The sequence below is a fragment of the Pipistrellus kuhlii genome, unplaced genomic scaffold (genome assembly GCF_014108245.1).
Source record: "Pipistrellus kuhlii isolate mPipKuh1 unplaced genomic scaffold, mPipKuh1.p scaffold_m20_p_7, whole genome shotgun sequence".
Lineage (NCBI taxonomy): Eukaryota > Metazoa > Chordata > Mammalia > Chiroptera > Vespertilionidae > Pipistrellus > Pipistrellus kuhlii.
In genome coordinates, this window is record NW_023425573.1 from 43,127,958 (window position 1) to 43,154,237 (window position 26,280).

At 35.9% G+C, this 26,280-nt stretch overlaps 1 protein-coding gene across 6 annotated transcripts in view; it reads left to right on the top strand.

Moving 5' to 3' along the window:
* SCN9A (sodium voltage-gated channel alpha subunit 9) overlaps positions 1-11,219 on the top strand; it is a 72,073-nt gene extending 60,854 nt beyond the window's left edge. For all 6 annotated transcript variants that reach the window (XM_036421869.2, XM_036421864.2, XM_036421866.2 and 3 more), the window contains 6 exons: positions 1,878-2,159; positions 2,750-2,803; positions 4,105-4,242; positions 5,394-5,498; positions 6,896-7,166; positions 8,667-11,219. In XM_036421869.2, the coding sequence (XP_036277762.1) occupies positions 1,878-2,159; positions 2,750-2,803; positions 4,105-4,242; positions 5,394-5,498; positions 6,896-7,166; positions 8,667-9,856 (2,040 nt within the window). In that variant the 3' untranslated portion in view covers positions 9,857-11,219. The remainder of the gene's footprint in view (positions 1-1,877; positions 2,160-2,749; positions 2,804-4,104; positions 4,243-5,393; positions 5,499-6,895; positions 7,167-8,666) is intronic.
* The last annotated feature ends 15,061 nt before the right edge of the window (positions 11,220-26,280 follow it).

Genomic DNA, 26,280 nt, shown 5'->3' on the forward strand with positions numbered 1-26,280 from the left:
GGAAAACATGTCTATTTAGTCACATGTATTAGCCATGTTAAGTAGGAGATGTTTCTTCATGCTGTGTGTCATTTTGAAAAATAAAGTAAATGATGATTTGCAGCATTTTGTAATCTTGAGGTTTGACTGAGTAGAAACAATGGCCACGGAGAGACAGATAGGGGAACAGTATTTCTTCTTTGACATCTGCCATGAAATAGTAATCATATAGTGCCACAGAAACATAAAGGTGAGTGTAGCTTCCCAAGGACATCTGGGAAAGCTTTGCCAGGAGGTGGCATTGGGCCATGATTGAGAGAAGGGGCCCCAAGACACCACAGGCAGGTCGGCATTCCAGGCAGAGATGCTACATGGCAGAGAAGCACCAAGTCCAGTGTGCAAGGCACATGTGAGCGACGTCTGGAAGGATCAGTGTGCCTCGCGGATAAGCACAGAGGGGAGGTTAGCAAAAAATGAGGATGAAAAAGGAGGCTAGAAAAAAGAGTTGGCCACTTTGAACTTCATTCTCTCATCCTGTTCCTCCTAACTTTTGTATACTGTATGAATCTCATGAAAGTATGAATCATCTCTCCATAAAGAAAGCAACCCCATAATGTTTTTAATAGGATTTCATGCCCACATAGAAACTCTGGGCCCATCGGCCCCAGGACAATAACTATTGTTCTGGACCAGGGGTCATCATACCGAAGCCCACAGTTGTTATTGGATTTCAGTCATGCTCATTTGTGTATACTCTTATTACAGTGGCAGAATTGAATAGTTGCAATAAAGATAGTATCACCCTCAAAGCCTAAAAATGTTTAAGAAAATGTTTGCTAACCCCTGCTCTAGACATTCTCAAAGGTAATCAGAGACCCTTGATGTTTCACCTGTTAAAGATGACTTAAAAGCTTGCTCAATCTGTTGGGGGGGAAAAATGGGAGCACAATGCTTAACAAGTCTTTTACACATTTGCACCCAAATTTGGACTAGAGCTGAAGTATCAGAAGACAGGTAGGTTTGAAGGACTGGGTAAATTAAGAACATCTGGAGAGGGATAAAGGCTGCAATGGTCGCCATGCAGGAAAACTGCAAGGGCAAGAGGCGCTGGTGATCAGTAGCAATGGGAATGCTTAAAAGCAGAAATGAAGTATTGAAGATAAATTGCGCTTCTTTTCTGCTTTAAATGAGGCCCAGCACTATCTATATTTAGCCAAGGACCTACATAAAGTATTTTTGGAGTTGGAATAATACATTTGAAAAGATTGCTCTCGTTTTGCAGACAAGGAAACAGGCATTCCAAGGTCTTCACTGAATTCACATCACACACACTAGCAGAATCAATTAAATCTAAAGGGTTCCTACCACTAAATGATTCTTAATCTTAACTCCAGCTAATACATACCACCAATTTGTCTATATGGGAGAATTTTAGCACAAGTAATTCTAGGACTATAAACTTTTAACTGTACATTTTATTTATTTTTTTATGATTTATGTTTATAAATTTTTTTTCTAGAGTATGCAGATTTTACGACTTCACCTTACATGTATCAGGTTTTGGTTTGTTATTTTTTATTTATTTGTTTCATTTATTTCAGCTTCCGTGGCATCTTAGTTATTTTGTTTTGTTTTGTTACTCATAGTTTCACTGCCTGTCCATCATGTATTTTTCTAAACATGTATATCACAGGTCTCTTGTCTTGTTTTGTCTTGATTGGCATACTGCTGAGCACATAGTAGGCATTCAATTAACATATGTTGATTGCTTGATTTGATGTCTTAAACATTTAAGGGTGGCTTTTCTAATATCATTAATTCTGCATTTTGTCTCATTAATGTTGCCCATTTAACATTTTTATGAATCCTAATCATTCTTCTCTTTCTTTGAATACCAGGTGGTCGTGAATGCGCTCATCGGTGCAATTCCTTCCATCATGAATGTGCTACTTGTGTGTCTTATATTCTGGCTAATATTTAGCATCATGGGAGTAAATTTGTTTGCGGGCAAATTCTATGAGTGTGTTAACACCACAGATGGGATACGGTTTCCTACAAGCAAAGTTCAAAATAAAACCGAGTGTCTTGCACTGATAAATCTTAGTCAAGATGTGCGATGGAAGAACCTGAAAGTGAACTTCGATAATGTTGGACTTGGTTACCTGTCTTTGCTTCAAGTTGTAAGTGACCCCTTTCATGAATTCTTGATATTGTAGTGGACACTGACAGAAGTCATTATTTTAAATAACCTGCTAACTAGAAGTTAAAGTACTTTGTGACTTTAAAAAGAGACTTGGTGTCAACTAGAACAATTGCCTATAAAAATGACTTGTCGTCATTTGACCCCTCGCCATTGCACCTTCTGAATATTGCTCCAAAGTGGATAGTCATTTTTTTGGACTGCTAGTTTTGCACTACCTGGGAATGAGAGGGACTTCTCATTAACACAAAGCACCCTTAAGAAATGAAGATAAATTGTTTCCTGTATTTTATTTTTATAAAACTATCCTCTACCTCTGGAAAAATAAAAATCATATGCAAACATTTCAGGAATTGTAATAGCCTGGAAATAACTGACTAGGAGTAAGACTTAGAATATGACCCCACAATGTGTCCCTTTTTTCCTTGACATAGCACCTTTATATTAAATTGGTATTTTGAAATACAGCAAAATGTAGTGATTTGATATGACTTAATGCATATAATATTAAAGGACTAAACTCATGTGTTGCTGCTTAAAAGTATGATTCTATAAATGTTATATTTGCAGGCAACATTTAAGGGATGGATGGATATTATGTATGCAGCTGTTGATTCTGTTAATGTAAGTATTGGTCAACATTAAACTAAAATCTACAAGTTTACAGAGCTCCTTAGTTTCTTTTAGCCATTTTCAAACAGTGGCAACAAGGAGCCAGTCCTTGGTATGTACACACAGACTGACAAACTTCCACCCAATAGTAGCCTAGCGATGAGGTATGCAGCATTTGGAGACAGACCTTGACTCAAATTCTGGCTCTACCATATCATGCAAGCTGTGCAACTGAATCTGAACAAATCGGTTCTTTGAGTGTGTTTATTGATTATTATTCAAATTGAAAAATAATTCAGTGCCTACCTGGGGATCCAACAAGAAAATGCAAGTAGAGCACTTAGCACAGCCTGAAAATAGTAAGTGTACAGTAAATAAAGTTTATCAGAATAAAAATGAAATAATATATTTTATTAATAGTTTTTATTTTTATATTTAAAATTTTTAAATTCATTTCAGAGAGAGGAAAGGAGAAGGGGAAGAAGATAGGAACATCAATGATGACAGAGAATCACTGGTCAGCTGTCTCCTGCATGTCCCCTGCTGGGGATCAAGCTGCAACCCAGGCATACGCCCTGACTGGGATCAAATGATGCCAACCATTGAGCACACCAGCTGGGCCAATTTTATATTTTAAAGTGCCATGGAAGCATTTATATTAAATAACTTCCACACTAAGAAAGCTAAATCCAGTGAAGACATTTCTGTAATGAAATGAAAACAAAAATAAAACAAAATTTATATAAATATGGTGTCATTTCTTCTACATTTTTTTTCTAGGAAATAAAAAACATACTTTAGGTCAATGGTGGGCATACTCATTAATCAACAGAGCCAAATATAAACAGTACAATGATTGAAATTTCTTTTGAAAAATTTTTTAAACTTAAACTTCTTCTAATGCTACTTCTTTAAAATAGTCTCGCCCAGGCCTTGGTATTTTGTGGAAGAGGCACACTCAAGGGACCAAAGAGCTACATATGGCTCACGAGCTGCAGTTTGCCGGCCACAGTTTTAGGTCTTTTTGTTACTAAATTGTACTACCAATGTGAGAAGAAGTACTTTATATGGTTAAACCCTTTGTAGTCATTTCAATGTTATATTCATGTACTTAGTAAACATGTTGTAAGTACTTAATGTTGGAAAAAATTTTAAGAATGATTTTGTTGAACATCACTAATATTATGGCTCCTGAAAAAGCTAACTCACTAGAATAGCATTGTTTGGATTACCTTAGGAAACCATGTGAAAAGGGAAAGTGATGAATGTATTGTCAACATATTAACTTTTGTTAATTACTTTTAATTTTGTAGGTTGACAAGCAACCCATATATGAATACAACCTCTACATGTATATTTATTTTGTCGTCTTTATCATCTTTGGGTCATTCTTCACTTTGAACTTGTTCATTGGTGTCATCATAGATAATTTCAACCAACAGAAAAAGAAGATAAGTATTTTAAGTTTCTTTCATTGCACTGAAAAAAAGAAACAATTATTTTCCAAAAAAATATAATATGAAATTTAATTTTATATCAATTAATAATTTCTTCATTAGAACTTCATTTATTTTTAAAAAATATATTTATCTCATTTATCTCTACACAGAAAATAATCTTCTAAGTCAGAATTATTTTTAAACAATATGGCAACTATCCTGTTTTTTCAATGTTCCCTGTAGAGGATTGAATAATTAAGAAAAATTAATGCACTAATTATTTATTAAAAACACTTTTCACAAATGTTACTTCATTCCATTCTGAGTGGTATGTCTTAGGCTGGTGCTTAAGGAAAAACAACATAAGATATGGCTCCTAAGCTTAAGTTTATATTATAACAGAAGATATGATACATGTATTAGAAATTAAGATGTGTTAAATATTGCTAATGAGGCATCCCTGGAGATTTCTGTTTTAACTATTGGAACACTTTATAATCTCCTCTTAGTTTTCTCCTTCCTTCATTATGTTGCCAACTAGGGTATGCATCATCAAAAAAATATAAAATCTGTACTTTGACTTTTTCTTCTAAGTCAGAATTCTCTTCCCAGTGTTTTTCTAGCTTTTCTTGGTAAATTTTTGATATGCTATGATATTCAGCCCTCATCAGTATGCAATAAAGGATCTAGGCTTCTCCTGACATTGGTATGAAGGCTCTCTCTCATGCCTACTGTCAATAGATCAGATGAATATTAAAATTACATAAAGACTGCATATCAACTAGCATGATGGTAGAAAAAGAGGGACAAAGCCCATACATGACTAATTAGGTGAATTAGAGCACTCTAAGACAGAAAGGACAGTCTAGTTATTATACAGGCATTTGATAAATCTTTTACGATATAATATAATAGAAAACTGAATATCCCTAACCCCAAAAAAACTAAAGAGATACCAAAACTAGATTATCTTTAACTCCAGGATCCTACAAGTTAAGGATTTCAGAACTAAATAATTATTACATGTAATACATATACTTTATATATACACATTATATTAAGTATGGAGAGTCATGTGCCTACACATAGGTAATCCTAATAATCTGAGGAAAAATCTAGACAACGATTCTGGTTTTAACTAGATTTCTTTATTTTTTTTTTACCTTGGAGGTCAAGACATCTTTATGACAGAAGAACAGAAGAAATATTATAATGCAATGAAAAAGCTGGGATCTAAGAAACCACAAAAGCCAATACCTCGGCCAGGGGTAAAAAAAAAAAATATATATATATATATATATATATATATATATATATATATATATATATATATATATTCGAATTATTTTATTCAACTTTAATACACAACATTTTCTTAAGCATAAATGATTAGAATTAATTTTGAAAAAAATTGGAACAAAATTGCTGTTTTGAACAAAAGTCTTTATAAAACTTAATATATGTATTTTAAGCACTGTATCTTTTTTTTGAGTGCTTAACAAATATATTTTTATTATGTTAGCCAGCTCCACATCTCCCAGTCTGTATTTTAGTCTCTAAATAGCAGTAATGATTCTGTAGCTCTTACTATGAGCTAGACACTGTTCTAAGAACTCTACATATTTTAACTCATTTAATTCCTATAAGAACTCTTATGAGGTAGGAATTATTATTATTATCCAATTTTATGGACTCTGAAACGGGCACAGAGGATGCCAAACAATTAGGGAGAGCTGGAGTTTGAGAACTAAACCTAGGTATTTGAATTCTAGAGGCTGAGCTGAGATGTGAGAGGGTTAAACACTGTATCTTAATATTCCTTCTTATTTTTTAATTTTTCTATAAAAATGAAAAATAATTACATATGCATTTACTTTTAACATAGCTACACAACATATTCCTGCAGTGGCCTGTAGAATATGAAGATGAATGTACTTTAGGTTGAATAAAACATACTAGGGTAGATATACTTAACAGCCAATTCTATCTAATAAAAGAGTAATATGCAAATTGATCATCATTCTAAGACACAAGATGGCCATCCCCATGTGGTCAAAGATGGCTGCCCCCATACGTACATAATATGGCTTGCAGGGGAGGGTAGTTGTGGGAAGTTAGGGGTGACCAGGCCAGAAGAGCAGGGCAGTTGGGGAGGACAAGGCCAGCAGGGGAGAGCAGATGGGGGAAGGGGGCAAGGCCTGCAGGGGATAGCAGTTTGGGGGAACAGGCCTGTAGGGGAGGACAGTTGGAGGGGGGACCAGGCCTGCAGGGAAGGGCAGTAGGGAGCCAGCAATCCTGGATTGTGAGAGGGATGTCCAACCACCCTCAAAAGGTGCCAGATTGGAGAGGGTGTGGCCTGGGCTGAGGGACACCCCCCTCCGCCAGTGCATGAATTTATGCACTGGGCCTCTAGTGTAAGAATACAAGGCTAACTGAATATCAGTCTGGTATATTGAAAAACAACAACAGAATGTTTCATTCATTCTGACTTTGATTTAACTCATTAATAATATTTCTTGTAGAAAGCACAAAACTATGACCAGGGATAATTTATGCATGTTTTGAAGACTGATATCTTTTTTTTAATGTTTTGCTAATGTAATGATTAGTGGATACTACTTGCTAAGTTTACTCTATATTCCACATTATTCTTGTTTATTTGCAGAACAAATTTCAAGGATGTATATTTGACCTAGTAACAAACCAAGTTTTTGATATCAGCATTATGGTTCTTATCTGCCTCAACATGGTAACCATGATGGTAGAAAAAGAGGGACAAAGCCCATACATGACTAATGTCCTCTACTGGATAAATGTGGTCTTCATTATCCTCTTCACTGGAGAATGTGTGCTGAAACTTATCTCCCTCAGACACTACTACTTCACAGTAGGATGGAACATTTTTGATTTTGTGATTGTGATTATCTCCATTGTAGGTAAGTACATCTATTAACCAGATTTTTATATTGAATGGAACTAAGCTCACAGATACTCAGAGAAGGTCCTGAATTCTTGAATATAAATTTACCTTTGCGTAAGTTAAATGAAAGAATGAAGAAACCTTAAAAAAAAAATTTACAAAGCAAATGCCTTCATGTCAGAATTTGAGTTCTCACTAAAGGCCTCAAAGCCCCAAGTTTTCTATTTGTTGAGAGCAAATAATACCACTTGATCTAATATTTGATTTCCAAGGTTACCCTTCATAATCTTAGCAATTGCTTCTATATGTAGGTATATCAGAGAAGACCAACGCAGAGTCTGAAATTATTTCCAGTTTTAGCACATATGTGAACTGCCCTTTGAAGAATGATAATGTTAATAGCCAGGTTATTGGTGACTCTTCATGAAAATTCTTCCTGAGGCCAAAGTAAAGGTCTCAAGAAATGTCATCTTCATTTCTTATGGTTTTAATACTTGGCAAGTCTACAAAATGATCATTTCTCTACCAACCCCAGTCATGTTTATGAATGTCAGTACATGATTTTTTACTTCCTTCCCTTTTCATTATCATCACTATTTTTATATTCTTCTGCTCATTCATTACCTGTACATGTCCTGCCCAGTATTTTAGGATTGCAAGTATTTTTTAATTATAAATTTTAGGAAGAGATTGAGGATATCATAAATTGGAAACAACATAACATTCTTCACTGTGTGGTTATTTTGACAGAGCATTTTATAATAGTTATAACAAATTACTTAAGAGAAGCATTGAACAAACTATCAAACCTCAGAGGAAAGGCAGGGGATGGGGTGGTAAGAGATCAACCAAAGAACTTTTATGCATAACTACTGGACATGGACACTGGGAGGTGGGAGCATGTCCTAGGGGGTGGGAGTGGTGGGGGTGGGAGTGGCCAGGAAGGGGTTGATGGGGGAAAATGAAGACATATGCAATAATTTAACTAATATTGAAAAAAAGAAATTATTTGTCATTTCTATGGAAATATTTTCATGATGTTAAGGGACTAAAATAGATTACCAAAAATGAATGCTTATGTGTAACATGATTACATTCATGTGTGTATATATGTGTGTGTGCTTGCATAGAAAACTGAGGAGTGATACTCAACAAAATATTGACAATAGTTATGGTTGGTGATGTTTCAGGTGATTTACATTTCCTTTTTTGCATTTACTGTATTGCATGAATTTTCTACATGAGTAGGCATTATACTTATAATTAGGAAAATTACTGTGGAGGGAAAAATTTAAATGCCCATCAACTTAGTGAAGGAGGGAAAATGTTGCAGTAGTAAGAGTAAGCATTTTCTTATGGTATTGCTTAATACTCTAATTGCTATAAAAAATTTTTAATAAAATGACAGTCCTGAAATTGTAAGAGAGAGGCTGGCAGATAAAACTATTTAGAGTCTAGACTTTCTATAGCATGGAAATTTAAATATATATTCTTTTATTCTTTCCCTCCTTGCCAGGCATGTTTCTGGCTGAGCTGATAGAAAAATATTTTGTGTCCCCTACCCTGTTCCGAGTGATCCGTCTCGCCAGGATTGGCCGCATCCTGCGTCTGATCAAAGGGGCCAAAGGGATCCGCACGCTGCTCTTTGCTCTGATGATGTCCCTCCCTGCGCTGTTTAACATTGGCCTCCTGCTCTTCCTGGTCATGTTCATCTATGCCATCTTTGGGATGTCCAGTTTTGCTTATGTTAAAAAGGAAGCTGGAATTAATGACATGTTCAACTTCGAAACCTTTGGCAACAGCATGATCTGCCTGTTCCAGATCACCACCTCTGCTGGCTGGGACGGGCTGCTGGCACCTATTCTCAACAGTGGGCCCCCAGACTGTGACCCTAAAAAGGTTCATCCAGGAAGTTCAGTTGAAGGAGACTGTGGCAGCCCATCTGTCGGGATATTCTATTTTGTCAGCTACATCATCATATCCTTTCTGGTGGTGGTGAACATGTACATCGCTGTCATCCTGGAGAACTTCAGTGTCGCCACTGAGGAAAGTACTGAACCTCTTAGTGAGGATGACTTTGAGATGTTCTACAAGGTTTGGGAGAAGTTTGATCCTGATGCCACCCAGTTTATAGAATATAGAAAACTCTCTGACTTTGCAGCTGCCTTAGACCCTCCTCTTCTCATAGCAAAACCAAACAAAGTCCAGCTCATCGCCATGGACCTGCCCATGGTCAATGGCGACCGGATTCATTGTCTTGACATCTTATTTGCTTTTACAAAGCGTGTTTTGGGTGAAGGTGGAGAGATGGACTCTCTCCGTTCACAGATGGAAGAAAGGTTCATGTCAGCAAATCCTTCCAAAGTGTCGTATGAACCCATCACCACTACACTAAAACGAAAACAAGAGGATGTGTCTGCTACTCTTATTCAGCGTGCTTACAGACGTCACCGCTTAATGCAAAACGTCAAAAATATATCAAGTATATACATAAAGGATGGAGACAGAGATGATTTGCCCCGTAAAGAAGATACGGGTTTTGATAAAGTTAATGAGAACTTGAGTCCAGAAAAACCAGATGTAACCCCATCTACCGTCTCTCCACCTTCATATGATAGTGTAACAAAACCAGACAAAGAGAAATATGAAAAAGACAAAACAGAAAAGGAAGACAAAGGAAAAGATGGCAAGGAAAGCAAAAAATAGAGCTTCAAATTTAGTACACTGTTTACAGCCTGTGAAGGTGATTTATTTGTGTCAATAAGACTCTTCTAAGGAGGTCTATGCCAAAACTTTTTACCAAAATATTCTCAAAGTCAGTGCAGTCACTAGCTCTGATTCCTTAAGATAGGTGGGCAGCATTACCAAATGGCTATTTTTGCACTGGTAAATGATTCCGTAAGAATTGTAGAGTAACTCTATAGGGATTATTGATTACAGCAAGCAAAGTTAATTTAATTTTATTTGCTTTTAAAGATTCCCAAGACCATGTAGGAAATCCTCACAACTGCCTTGTCATCTTTTTACAGGATTGTAAACATCCCATGCAAACACACACACACACACACACACACACACACACACACACACACACATCTATATTGGACATCTACAAAAGTATTTTGTCTTGGCTCTGCCCTGAAATACCCTGCTAGAAGGAATGGACATCAGTAATGAATGTTTAGTTAAAACGTGTTAGTGTTAGGGAACAAAACACTTTTATCCATGTACAGAGGTCATTCTATATTTTGAGGTGCTTAAATTTATTCTATATTGCATCAGAACCAATTTATATGTTCCTTATAAAATGCTATGGAATGAAAAACATGTGTAGACTATTCATTTCAACAAATACTTTTCATTTATCTTGACTCGTGTAACAATCAGAATTAAGATTTACCTTTAGAGTATTGTGCTTTATAGCCTGTATTTTTTATATTCTTCTTAGTTTATACAACCAAAGAACATGAAAAATTATTCCAAGTACTACATATCACTTCCCTCAAAAGAAAAAAAATGAAGATAATTTTAAAAAGAAGTAACTGAAGAAAGCTTTATTTACTATTATTTATATAATCTCACACTATACTGTGCTGCCCCAAAATGCCAATGATGACACAACTTTTTATCTTTTTTGTCACATTTCTTTCTGCTGTCTCAGGCAGTATTGTTTAGTCATTCTTTAGCACTAAGCAAAATTGTTATTTCCCTTCACTGAAGTGCTTCCTGATATGCAGGTTGCTATTTAATACCATTGCACATGACTGGAACAAAGCATTTACTCGGTCATCTCTATACCATCCTAAATATATGTGACAAACTTTGAAATTATAATATCAGACAAACTTTCAACTCAAAATAGACTTTAGAATGAACGATAAAAGCATTCGACTGGGATTCTTGCCAACTTGCTTTCTTGTCACTTAATTTACTCTCCTAATTTGTACAAGCAGTCCTTTTAGATGGCTAATCTTTCATCTGAAAATGAGGAGGATGTCACTTTGTACTTAAAATTCCATGACTATGAGGTATATTGTACATCAATCAATAAAGTACCCCGAGCTTATAACTCACTGAGCATATGATTCATTTTACTTTTGCTGGTGTCCTCTTACCAAGGGTTATAAATCTAGCTTTTAAGAAATTCTGGTTAATAGTGGCTTAAAAAGAATGGCCATGATGCAGTTTTTCATCTCATTTCAGGAATATGAGGTCTTTCTCCTAACGAGTTATACATTTGTAGGCAAAATTGAGTGATGTAAGGAGAAAGCAGTTCTATTTAGATTTTGTGGGAATTTCAAAGCAAACATCTAGAAGACATTTGATTCATTTGCTATTTTAAGTTAAAAGGGAACATGAATTATAATTCTTTAACCAGTACTTGAACATATTTTTTTGTTGTTATGGCTAGTTAAAATAAAGAATATTCTAACATACTTTTAGAGATGAAGAGGTATGGGTGGAGAATGAGACAGAAAGGAGAGACTAAGAATCATAGCCAATCATAGATATGGGAAAGTCAGATAGAAACAGACATTTCCACAGAACATCCTAGCAAGAAAAATTTTTAATTCTGATGTATTTTATAATACCCATGACAGAGATTGTCACCTATAGACATTTGTCATAAGGTAAATATGAAATTAAATTTAGAGCCAAAAATTCTTTACATCTATGTTTAATCATTCATCTTTGATTATTTGAGCCATTTTTTAATTTAATATGAAAGATACCATCCAGTGTTTACCTAGACTCTGTAGAGCATTACATCACATAACTGCTAAGCCTATTCAAAATACATTTTGACATTTTAATTAGGGAATCATACAAAACATATTATATTTGTAAGATTTTTAAAACATTAAATTAATAAGTTAATATCACCTTAAATTTGAAGTAAGTCTACCCTTATTATTTTAAACATGCATAAATACAACTGCATTTTGCATATTTATGTGGGGTTTACTCAATGTTTTTACATGTCTTGATTTTTATGTAAAAGAAAAAATACTGGCAATTGATTTATCAACACAGTTTCTTCAGAGCATTTCAAAAAATGATAAAGTTGCTTTTTCTCTTTCATGCTGAACTATAATTAAATATATATATATATATATATATATATATATATATATATATATATATATATATATATAATACTTGGTTTTTGTACATATATATGTTTTCCCAGGAAAGTCTAGTTTTGACTTTTTGTCAATTAAGAACAATATTGAAAGTAAGAGATCATTCAAGTACAGTGTAAATTTGAAGAAAAAGTACACTATTCATATAGATTACTGTTTTGTTCTGGTTATGAAATATCACCCCCCAAGGCATTGTCATACTGATGTTTAAATTATATAATCACTGAACTCATTTCACCTAGTGATGTGGAATGGCAGTTACAATGCAAAATTTAAGTGAGAATAAAATGGAAACATATTTGAACACATATCTAAACATATAAATTTAGATAAAAGTGGGAGAATTTCATTTTACCTTTTTGATTATTACATCATTTACAAAAGATGTAAGTGACTTGGGGGATGATTCTTAAATGCTGATTGTTAAATCTCAACCCAAAATGTCCATCATGATTTTATAGAGTTTTTAATATCTTTATTACAAAGAGTTAAGATAAAATGCTTATGTAAATAAATCAGTTCTAAATAGAAATTTTGGAGAAATGCTAATGAAAGTACATAATGAAATGTGGGCCAGTTAAGTTAGGATGACCAAGTAATTGGCCTGGATTTAGGACCTATGTATAGAGGCCACTAATTTATTTAAATAGCTCTGGTTTATTATGTTATGTTCTTGAAGAAAACAAGAATTGCTTCACAAAAATAAATGAATAGCCATGAATATAATATGCTGTTTACATAGAAGTCTTTACAAATTTTATACATCTATGAATGCTCATATTTGAGTTTGAGTTTGTCATCAATTGAATTGTAGTTATATTTGAGACACACTGTAACAGAATCTATAAATAAAAGACATCAGAAAAAATAAAATGTTTCCATGCAGTTTCTGCTTCCGTGAGAACAACCTTTAAGAAGATAAGTTCAGCGCATCTCTAAGTAAGTTGCAGTGATTGATTTAAAAAAAAACAAAAACTGAAAGAGGAACAGTTTCAAATGTCCTCCATTAAGAAGTCTACCAGGATAAGAGAGATGGGGATAAAGAATATAGAGCTCTACCCTAGCCATTTGGCTCAGTGGATAGAGCTTCAACCTGTGGACTGAAAGGTTTGATTCCAGTCAAGGGCATGTACCTTGGTTGCAGGCTGGGTCCTGGCCCGTGTCAGGGTGTGTGTAGGTGGCAACCAATCGATATGTCTCTCTCACATTGATCTTTCTGTCTCCCCTTCCCTTTCACTCTCTCAAATAATCAATGGAAAATCCAGTGAGGAGGATTAATCCAGTGAGGATTAATTATATATACATATATATAATTATTATAATATAATACAATTATATATATAATTTTATATATATATATATATATATATATATATATATATATATAGAGAGAGAGAGAGAGAGAGAGAGAGAGAGAGAGAGAGAGAGAGAGATCCAAAGCAATTCACTAAAATCCACAACAGACTTTGTGCCAAAGGGGAAAAAATTGAGACAGGAAGTGAAATATATACAAACATTTAGCCACACAATGAGAGTATGCATTTTGTGTGTGTGTGTGTGTGTGTAGTGGCAGAGTGCTAGTATGGCATACATAATGGCTAAAGGCTTAGGTTCCAGAACTTATTTGGATTCCAATTAAGCAATGCCTCTCTGTGTTTTCTGAATACATTATTTAACCAATAATGTCTCAGTTTTCTCCTCTATAAAATTAGGGTAATAATTCTATGTCATAATATAGAGGGAGAAAATCCCCAAGAAGCCATTAGAACAATATCTGACAGCACAGAGTCAAGAGTTTATATTAGTAGTGGCACTTGGTGGGGCAATCAGTTTGCCACTAAAAATATAAGAGCCCAGGCTGCCTCTCTATCGTGTAGGAGCACAATGCATTCTTCCTAAATGTTAAATAATAACAGCATTCCCTCTATTGTATGTGACTTTGTGTAAATATGGTGCCCCAAAGATTCTCATGCATTCCTTTGATATATAATGAACATTTAGTGATGTGACATATACACCAAACTATTTCAAAATTGAGCAATTTTGATATTTGTGAATTTAACATGTTAAAATTGAAAAACATGTATATTTGCAAAGGTTTATCTTATTCCATTAAAAATTGAAGGGCAGCCGAAACTGGTTTGGCTCAGTGGATAGTGTTGGTCTGTGGACTGAAGGGTCCCGGGTTTGATTCTGGTCATGGGCATGTACATTGGTTGAGGGCACATCCCCAGTAAGGAGTGTGCAGGAGGCAGCTGGTTTATGTCTCTCTCTCATCGATGTTTCTAGCTCTCTATCCCTCTCTCTTCCTCTCTGTAAAAAATCAATAAAATAATTTTTAAAAATTGAAGGGCAGTAATTTCCATATTTAACTAAAAATCAATCCAAATCTCTTTTATTTGAGAAGATAAAAATGACAATATATAAATGGTTATAAATATCAGAGAGTAATATTATATTCTTCATACAATATGAATCATGCGTATGTTATAAGTATTAGATTATGTTTCATTATATGTTCTATTACCTAGTTATATACTATTGTATTTTATGATAGAAAGATAATATTAGGATGCTTAGCTCTTAAAAGCTTCATGATTTTGGTCATAACTTAGGACAAGTTTGTGCATATCATTTTACTGCACATTTTTATGATTCTGGAAGTACTCTAGTCATTCAATTTAATAACTTATTGGTTTTGCAAAAAATATATGTACAGAAGCTATCTTTTTATTCTTATTTATTGTGCCTATAAATGGGTGATTTTTTACAAAAGACAGATTCAAAATAGTCATTTTACTTTGGCAGTTCAGGCCAAAGATTTAAAGAGAAAATATTAAACTTTGTAATTAAAATAAAAATGTGTGCACTGACTGGATGGCTCAGTTGGTTGAAGTGTTGTACCATATACCAAAAGGTTGCGGGTTTGATTCTTGATCAGGGCACATACCTAGTTTGAGGATTTAATCCTTGGTCAGGGTACATACGGGAGGCAACCAAATGACATTTCTCACACCTTTGTTTCTGGCTCTCTGGCTCTCTTTTCTCTTCCTTTCTTTCTCTCCAAAATCAGTTTTAAAATTTGGTGAGGATTAAAAAATAAATAAGTAAAAACTTGTTATTTCGTTTGAATCTAGGACATTATCATTATCCTTAATGTTCTCTGTATGGAAATTAAGAAGTAATTTCAATACAATTTTATGGGTGCGAAATAGATACTAAAGCTCTACAGAAAGTATTTTTTTTTTCTTTTAAAATATGCAGCTCACAACTACCAAACTTTTATATGTCAAAATTGAATTTGACTCCCTTTAGGAGACTAACAAAGATAGGATTCTCTTGTAATCTCCCTAAACAACTCAGCACATCTTGTTATGTTGGTGCTCCCAATAGAATCAGCTCTGATAAGAGAGGATGGAGAGAAAACAAGCGGGAAAAGAATTACTTCTTGCTTCATTTTCCTGCCTAATTTATTTTCCTTTACATATTCACCTTACTCTAATCATCTCATTTTTTTTACCCTGAATTCAGAACAAAGACTGCTAACTGGCTTAGGGTCATCTAATGCTGTCCTGACTCTTAAAACCAAAAGAAATGTTTGCCTCTAAGGAAGTACACATCGTTCATTTATTTTAGAAACAAATGGGTCTGCCTCCTACAAGCCACAGCCAGAATAGCACTTAGAGCCAGGTTATGTGCAGAAGGGATCTGGAAGGGAGCCAAGAAGAACAAAGGAAGCTATCTACTTCAGCTTTGTGACTCTGAGCAGAAACCTGAAGCACAGACCTGAAGAATGACCGCAAGCCAGAAGTACGTGTTTGCCAGCAAGCATATTTTAATACTTTCCTTTGAAATAAAGTTTAACATTCATGAAGTCTCATGCCTAGAGCTCAAAGGGCATGATTAGCTTAGTCTAAAGAAGCCCATGCTCATATAGAAAAGCAAAGGGCTTTGATCTGCACAAAGCTGGGAAATCATATGGCAGCTTAAAATGGCAGCCTTTGGCACTCTTTCTATGCTAGCGTTTCTTTCTGTCCAGATATTTCCTCTGAGAGTAAGAGAACTCTTTTTTTTTTTCCTCCTGTTTCTGTCATCTGGAGAGCTAAAACCTTCAAAATGAATCTATTCCTCTTTTTAGGATCAATAAAGCAAATTAGACATGACATTGAGAACACTTAAAGAAATGTTTTTCAGAGTGCAGTATCATCCTATGCCTTTAAGAATTGTCAATAAATGTAAATATACAAACATATACACAGTAGCATCATCTTAGGTAACATCATGAGTTTTTATCTTTCTGGCCCTGACAATGTGGCTATGAACTTGAGCTTCAGTGTCTTTATAAGAGACCGGTACCCATTAGTTCCAAAGCATGTAAGTACAAGGACAATAATTTATTACGTATTTTCTGAAGTTCCTCTCATCAAGGATTCAGTTATAAAATCAGTAAAATTATATGGAGCATTTACTGTTTCCTGGAAGAACGAGCCAGTGATAACAGTATCATGCTGTACTTCCATATTGTATCACGGACACATCGGGGAGAAGAGCCTAACCTATCAGGACATGAGTATAACCCTGAGGAAGAGCTCCTTTTAAATGGGTTGGACCCTCGTGCACTGCTGGTGGGAATGCAGACCAGTGCAGCCACTGTGAACGGTATGGAGTTTCCTCAAAAAGTTAAAATTGGAACTCCCATTTGACCCAGTGATCCCACTTCTAAGACTATATCCCAAGAAACTAGAAACACCAATCAGAAAAAATATATGCACCCCTATGTTCATAGCAGAACAATTTGCAATAGCTAAGATTTGGAAAGAGCCTAAGTGACTGCCAGCAGATGAGTGGATTAAAAAATCATGGTACATTTACACAATGAAATACTATGCTGAGATAAATAAATAAATAAATAAATAAGGAATTCTTACCATTTGCAACAGCATGGATGGAACTGGAAAGTATTATGCTAGGTGAAATAAGCCAGGCAGAGAAAGATAAATATCACATGATCTCACTCATTTGTGGAATATAATGAACAACATAAACTAATGAACAAAAATAGATCCAGAAACAGAGAAACATCAATCAGAAGGAAGGTGGGGAGAAGGGGGTAAGGAAGAGAGATCAACCAAAGGACTTGTATGCATGCATATAAGCCTAACCAATGGACACAGACAGCAAGTGGTTGAGGGCATGAAGGGGGGGGGGGTAGGAAGAGTAATGGGGGAATAAGGACACATATGTAACACCATAATAAAAAATAAATTTAATAAATAAATAAATAAATAAAATAAGTTGAGTATGAAGTACTCTGGGCCAAAGTAAAGAAGTCCTGAGAGCAATTGAATAAAAAGGGGTCTGAAGTTCAATGAAGACATCAGGAGACACATATCCAGGAGTGGTTGAATCCAAAAGCAGATTAAGTCAACCACAGCATATGCATGCCAGTAAAAGCATGAAACAGAGCTTGAAGGAGAGGGCACAGAATATTAAGAAAGAGAAGTGCTGGCCATAGCCCAGTTGGTTAGAGTGTCATCCCTGATACGCCAAGGTTGTGGGTTTGATCCCTGGTCAGGGCACATAAAAGAATCAACCAATGAATGCATAAATAGTAAGTGGAACAACAAATTGATGTTTCTTTGTTGTGTGTGTGTGTGTGTGTGTGTGTGTGTGTGTGTGTGTGTGCAAGCTTCTCTAAAATCAATTTAAAATTTTAAAAAGAAAGAGAAAAGGGTCAGCATTACAAATTGCTAGAGTAGTCACACAATTAAACACTGAAGTGTCAATTGTTTAATACAAACCCCATTGTATGAGTCAATGAGAAGTGTGTTTAAGGTTTAATAGGACTATTAACCACCTCTCATAAAACTTACCTTCCCAGTCCCTAGCATGATAAATATTATAAGAATGGATATTTAACAACTCAAATTGAATATCCTGTTGTGGACTCTGTGCTTGCTTTTTCAGCCTATTTTTTTTTAAATTGTGCTTTCAGGACATCAATGGAAATATCAGAGTAAGAACATTTGATAATCTATGTAAAGAAAAAAAAAGAATAAGAACACTGGCAAAATTGTCATAATCAAATTTTTCAGAGCTCTGGAAATTAGCTAAAAGAGCATATTTTCAAGAAAGCCAATGGCTGAATCTCCGAACAATAAGCTTTACAATAGCTTTGAAAGTCAACTGTCTAGCAATAACAGCGAAAACCTGCAGCCTCAAAGCCACTAGCGGGGTCAGAAGGGTTCAGAGCTTGCCCAAAACCCTGTGTCTAGAAAATCGTTTGTCAATTCCCTGGACAACCCACTTGCAAAGCTGTCTTTGTCTGGCCTGACTCAGAGCACAGCCAGTACAAACAGCTTTTTCCCTGGGGTTGTTCGCAATTATTTAACATTGCAGCTGCCTGAGACATTACTGGGTAAACAAGATTATCAAACACTTTTAAAGGAAAAGCTGGAGACTGAAATATTCATAATGGACTTTGTAAAGATACAACATATTTCTGGGGACCTACAAAGCACATGCATTTACAAGGCTGTGAGCACTGCAAGCCATGAGCATCCCAGGGCTGTGCATTCTTTCTGAGCTCTCACCTCTGGCTGACCTTGAGGCTTGCATATGTAAGAAGTAAAAGCTAAGGTAGAGTTGTAAACTCCCTGCCTGCATCTTAAAGGTACCGTATTTTTCGGACCATAAGACGCTCTGGACCATAAGACGCACCAGTTTTTAGAGAAGGGAAATGAAGAAAAAAAGATTCTGAAACAAATAGTGTCCTAAAATATTTTATGTGCATTAAAACCCAACATCACAGTCATAAACACATGTAATCAACCCTGTAAAGTAAACAGCAGCATTTAGAACCATTTTAGAGCCGGGCAAGCACACAGAGACCACACAGAGCCAGGCAAGCAAAAAAACTTTTTTTTTAAAAGTATATGTGTAGGCTATATTTGGACCATAAGACGCAGGGACTTTTTCCCCCCACTTCTGGGGGAAAAAAAGTGCGTCTTATGGTCCGAAAAATACGGTATGTCCCATCCCTTCAAGCAAACAGAGGCACTCAGCAAAGGCTGGGAATTTTAATGGTCTAAGGCAGTGGTTGATAAACCACGACTCGAGAGCCGCATGTATGGCTCTTGAGTATGGCTCTTCCACAAAATACCACAGCCTGGGAGAGTCTATTTTAAAGAAGTGGCGTTAGAAGAAGTTCAAGTTTAAAAAATTTACTCTCAAGAGAAATTTTAATCATTCTTACTGTTGATATTTGGCTTTGTTGACTAAAGAGTTTGCCGACCACTGGTCTAAAGCATCTAAAGAAAGTCCTGTCCAGTCAGCTGACCATTAACCTAGAGACTTCAGTGTCCACACATGACAAAGAATACAGACTTCACTGATTTAGTCCAAGGAAGTCACTAAATAAACAAGCAGCAGCAGTCACCACCACAAGCAAAAGCAACAATGACAAACCCAGGGAAGAAGGAGAATCCTTAGTAAGATTAATACGTAGTGATTTCTTATTAGAAACCATAAAGGACAGAAGCAGTGGGATAACATAGTCAAAGTATTGAAAGAAATACTGAACCAGGAATTCCATATTTAGGAAAACTAACCTTCAAAATGAAGAAGAAATTAGGACATCTTTATAAAAACAAAACTAAAAGACTTTGTTGTGAGCATATCTGCCCTACAAGAATTACTAAAGAGAGTTCTTAGGCTGAAATGGAAAGACACTAGATAGTAACTCAAATTCACAGGAAGAAATAAAGAGCACCAATAAATAAACCAAGCCAGTAAACGAAACAATATAAATGTATTATTTCTTTTTCTTTGTTTTTTTTTTTTTTAAATATATGTCTTATTGATTTCAGAGAGGAAGTGAGGAGAGAAAGATAGAAATATCAATGATGAGAGAGAATCATCTATCGGCTGCCTCCTACAATGAACCCACAACTCCTGGCATGTGCATTTGACTGGAATCGAATCTGGGACTGACCTTCAGTCTACAGGTCAACACTCTATCCACTGAGCCAAATCAACTAGGACTCTTTGATGTGTTTTGAAGAACAGCTGCAAGATCAATAAGTTTGCATCTGTATTGATGGGCATATAATGTGTGAGGATATAATTTGCATGACAAAAGAGCACAGTAATGGGGAGAGAAGAGAGATGTGTAAGAGCAAAGGCTTTGTTACTATTGAAATTATATTGGTATTAACCCAAACTATTGATATATTCTTAAAAGTTAAAATGTTGACTGTAGTCTACAGGGCAACCACTAAAAAATAACACTAAAAAAAGAAAAAGAAAAGAAATGACAAGGTAATTAAAATAGAACACTAGAAAATATCCACATTTAACACAAAAAAAAATGCAGTATAGAGGGAGAAAAAAAGACATAAGAGGTAGAAAATAAAAATAAAATGGCAAACAAATGCTACCTTACTAACGTTTAGGAACGTTAGTCTTTTTCTCTTTTTTTGTTATTAATCATTAGAAATGAAATTAAAACAGCAATGAAATATCCAAGACTATCGGAATGGCTACATAAGAGGAAGACTGGCAATAAATAACAAGTGCTGTCAAAGATATGGAGCAAAAAGTTTCACATACATTGCTAGTAAGAATATATATAGTCTATAACCAGAAATTCTATACTAGGCATATATCTACAGAAAATGAGTTTTATGGCCATCAAAGGACATTTATAAGAGTGTTCAGAAATGCTTTATTTATAATAGCCTCAAATAGGATAAAACACAAAAATCCATAAAAATCAGAAAGGATGAATATTGTGGTACAGACATACAACAAAATACTATGAACAGCAGAACAATTTACTGTTACATGCAAAATAATGGAGAATCTCACCAACATAATGATGAGCTAAAGAAACTAGACACCAAATATTATATATTGTATGAACTATTATAATTTATGAAGCTTAGAAACAGGCGAATCTTTTTCTGATAATAGAAGTGCAAAGAATGGTAACTTTGGGGGGGTGGTATTATTGAATTAGAGGGCATAAAGAAGACTTTTAGGATACCAGATATATTTTATATCTTAATCAAGGTGGTATTTACATGGGAGTATAAATATGCATATTTGAGCTGTATAATTTTCTCACTGCACTGTACATTTATTATACTTCAGTAAACTAGGTTGTCATAAGTTGCAATGTTGACTGTAATTCTCAGGGCAATCACTAAGAAAATAACTGAAAAAATAGAGTAAGAGAAATGAAACTGAAATTAGAACAATAGAAAATATTTATTTTACACAAAAAAAGTAAGTAAGAGAGGAATGGATGTGGGGGAAAAGACATAAGACCTGTAGAAAGTAATAAAATGGCAAACAGAAAAGCTACTTTATCAATGCAATGGAATATCATTCTTTTTCTTTTCTTTTTTCTTTTTCTTTTTTTGAGTTATTAATCAGATTACTGGAAATGAAGACAGCAGCAATGAAACACCACCAGACCCTCATTAGAATGGCTACAGTTAGGAAGCTCAGATTGCTCAGTGGCAGTCACCTCATTACTCCGTCCCACTGTTTCTCTGCCTTTGGTTCTTGAGAATGTCTTTTAGTTTGTTGCCTTGCGTTAAAAAATATATTTATTAAATTTTTCCCAACAGATATTTTATATCAAGATTTTTTCAAGGTATCTGCTCATCTCATTGCTAGGTACTAAATGATTTTCTGTTTAGGAATATCCTGCAACTTTGTCTGACAGTCATAAAAACTAAGGCTATCCTAATAAAATTTGGGCTTCAAAATAATGTCTTTATCCATTTCTAAAACCCCCTGAAGCAAACATAGAAATAGCTTTAAAAAGTTGTAGGGAAATGAGGGGAAAAAATTGTTCAGAGACTCATTAAGCCTGAGACTTAAATTTATAAATTTAGATAATGTTTCTATTCTTTTCTACAAGAGTAATTATTTGATCTAATTGAAGGGTCATTATCTTACTATATTGTAATTGAATTTTGCTTAACACAGAGCTCTCTGAAATCTTGGATGTATCTTAAATGCATTAATCACTTAGCTGTGGAGGAAGGACTCGAAATAAAGGATGCAATATGAACAGCTCTCTTTTCTTCAACCTGCAGTAAATCTAAAGGTGTTTCTCTTCCTCATTGTTTAGAGAACTCTTTCTTCACAACTTACCTCAGACTAGAAATTAGCCGATAAACATATATCTACCGTTCCTCAGATTAAAAAAAAAAAAAATCTCAGAGCATTCTTGTTTTCTTCCCTTTGATAGGCACATAATCCATCAACAAGTGATATTGCTTCCACCTATCAAATCTATCCCAAATCTTCCCATTTCTCTTCATCTCTACCACCTTCACTCTAGTCCTAACTACTATTGTCTTTTGCCTGGACTGTTGTAGTGGCCACTGAACTGGTCTTTTAACTCCATTTTTGATTCCTTACAATCTGTTCTCCATTGAGCAAAGTGATTCTTAGAAACACTAATTCAGATCAAGCCATTCTCCCCATTGCCCCAAATCCTCTTGAGGTTCTTCAGAACCAGTTCCATTGCTCAGAGCATGAAAGGCAGACTTGTTAGCATTCCAAAGGGTCCGACAAAGTCTGGCCCCTGCTTCACTCTACTACACCCCACCCCCACCCTGTCACACCACCTTCTAAAGTCAGCACTTGGGCTCCCCTGACTTCCTCTCTGTTCTTCAGCAAGTTCTTCCTTGCCTCAGGGCCTTTGCTGGAGCTCTTTTTCACCTCCTTCTGAATGCAGCTGCAATGTCTTAAATTTCAGGTCCAATCTTTCCTCCTTAGAGAGGTTTTCCCTAACCAGCCTTCTGAAAGCAACCCCACTGCCCTAGTTATTTTCTACCTCATTGAACTTTTATTTTCACCTCACCGTCTACTACTTTCTAATATTATTGTGATTATATTTATTTGTTTACTTATCTCCTCTCAATTAACCAATGTAACCCCATGAGGTACAACCTCCTTTATTTCAGTTACTTTATTCCCTAGAAGGCGTGGCATCCAACAGAGGCTCGGTATTGGTTAAATAGATTACTTCAGAGCCCTGAACTTCTAGCTGGGCTAGAAAAGAAAAAGCTCTGGTGGACTAATGCCCGAAAATGTCATTGTCTGCTAAGAGTTTAGTGTTACCTTTTTCACTGGTGGATAACTTTAACAAGGAAGCTGTGGGACTATGTAGTGGGAAAGGACAGCAAGGAAGAAAATTTTTCCATTCATATCATCTTAAGACTGTTTGGCGATTGTTGTTTGCTTCATAAGAGAAAAAGCAAACTATTCCTAAATACACCTGTCAGAATACAAATAACCACAAAGGAATACCTCTGGGTGGTGTGCTGGCAAATATATAATAACTGGCTCTCCTGTAGAAAAATGTTCTTATCTGTGTGTACCTTTTGCCAGTTTCCATGGTGTAAATACTCTCACCACAGCCAGTTTCACACACACAACCTGAGGCCCCTGAAGGTGGGGTAGACAGGAGATGGGCACGGCCATCCCTCTCTGGCTGGCCCAAGCTGACTTCAGCCTACTCCTGATGCCCTACTGTGTGCCAAGAACAGTATGAAGCATTTTCTTTTCAGTCTCTCCTATCTTAGAGCAGCCCATAAAACAGATTTATTAGACACATGTCAGCGATAAGGAAATAATCTTGGGTAACTTGCCCAAGGACACATATTATGAAAGGTGTGAAACCAGAGTTCAAATCCAGATCCATCTGACTCCAGGGACCACATTTTTCTTTCACTTTAGGAAGTGGTGGTCAAAAAACCACACACAAAGTCAGGAACAAACAAAATAAAAATTATTGGGTTAAATGTCAAACTGCTTCTTAAGGTCGTGACTGTTTTCTGACTATCCTGAATGTGTGGCAGATGGTGTGAATTGCATTGCCAGCATCAATATATGTGGCGTATATAATCAGGTGGAGTGAGAATCCTAAAAGTAGAATATTAATCAGAATGTAGTGCACCAACAAATCTTGGGACACCTTTCTCTACTCTTTCTTGTTTAGTTTTTTTTTTTCTTTGTTGTTGTTTTTGCTAGCTCTTTTTTAGAAATATTTTTTAATTGATTTCAGAGAAGAAGAGAGAAAAAGAAACATCAATCACTGATTGGCAGCCTTCTGCACACTCCTCAGTGGGGACCAAGCTTGCAATCGAACAGTAACCTCCTGGTTCATGGGTTGACATTCAATCACTGAGCCATGCTGGTTGGCACTAGCTCTTTTTAAAAAAAATCCCTCCCCTTAAACATTAATATTTTAAACACCAGGGAACACAGGCATTGAAGGAAAAGATGACTCACTGTCAAATAGGATGCCTCTATTTGTTTTGTAATTGTAGTGAAAAGCAAAAAATATGGATCAGTTCCCAGGATTAAACTGTTCCTAAGGCAGTGAAATTTTTTTAAAATATATTTTATTGATTTTTTTTTGCCCCCCTCCCTCCCATACATACCCTCCCTCCCCAGAGTTTTATGTCCATTGGTTGTACTTATATGCATGTATACAAGACCTTCGGTTGATCTATTATCTCCCCCAGATCTCCCTCCCCTCCCCGCTGTAATTTGACAGTCTGCTTGTTGCTTTACTGTCTCTATCTCTATGGTAGTGAAGTTTTATCCCTTTGTTAGATAGTCACCACCGGCAGGGATAAAAGGAGTGGGAGACAGGTCCCGACCTAGACCAGTGATGTTAGGGATTAGTACAGAGCAGAGTCACCGCAGATGGCTGGGCTGCACGCCCGGTTTCTGGTTTAGTAGCTCCAGGGTGGGCCCCAAACCTGCAGTTCCAGCAAGTCCCCAGGCAGTGCCCAGGCTCTTCATTCAGGGACCACAGTTGGAGCAGGGCTGCTCCAGATGCCCAGCCATTTGTACGTATATCCCAGCTGGAAAAGCACTGGCCGAGACCCCTGCTTCTCAAACTTGACTGCACATTGCAGTCACTTGGGCACCTTAATATCAGCGTCTGGGCCTCAGCCTAGAGATTCTGCTTTAATTGGTCCGGGGTGCAGGCTGGATGTTGGGGTTTTAGAAACTCCCCAGGTGATTCTAAGGCGCTGCTAGGATTGAAAAGCAATGGAAGTTGCTTTGCACTTGAATCTACAGGTGCTATATATTTTACACACAATTCTTGGTGACCCCTCCCAGATCGAATGCATCAGAAAAGCACTCATTCCCTCATTTCCCTAGTTTGTTTCAAGTCTGTGTTGATGGTGGGAGTTGGAGTGCCAGCTGAGAGCCTGTGGTCTGTGCCTAAGCTGTGAGTCAGGAAACTTTCCTGGGAGCCTGTCTCTGCTGCTCACTGCGGGTGGTGATCTTACTTATTCGTATATGACATTAATTTCTCTGTCCCCTGTTCTGAGCAAGGATAGATAATAGTGAATAGTATGTAAAAGAATTTGTAAAATTCTTGGAAAGGTTTAAACAGTTATAGAGAAGAATTATTTTTTTTCTTTTATATTTTATCTTTATGATTGAGATTATAAATGTCCTTCTTTTTCCCCTCCACTGCCTCCCTCCACCTGGTTCCCACTCTGCCCCAGGCCTTTGCCATCCTCCTGTCTGTGACCATAGGTCATGCCTATATGCATATAAGATCTTTGTTTATCTCTTCCCAATCCCCCCAATCTCCTTCTCTCTGAGAATCATCAGTCTGTTTAATTCCCATACCTCTGATTTTATTTTATTCACCAGTTTATTCTGTTCATTAGATTTCTTATTTATTTTGATTTTTAGATTCAATTGTTGACAGGTATGTATTTGTTGCCTTTCTGTTGTTCATATTTCTTTTTTTTTTTTTTACCTTTTTCTTCTTCTTCTCCCTCTTCTAAAGAATACCCTTCAACATTTTATACACCAAGTGGTCAGATTATTATGATCTCTGAACACATAATAATCTGGCCACTCAGTATATAGAGGCCTGGTGCATGGGTGGGGTCTAGTCCAGCCTGGCCAGGGGGCGGGGACATGGGTAGT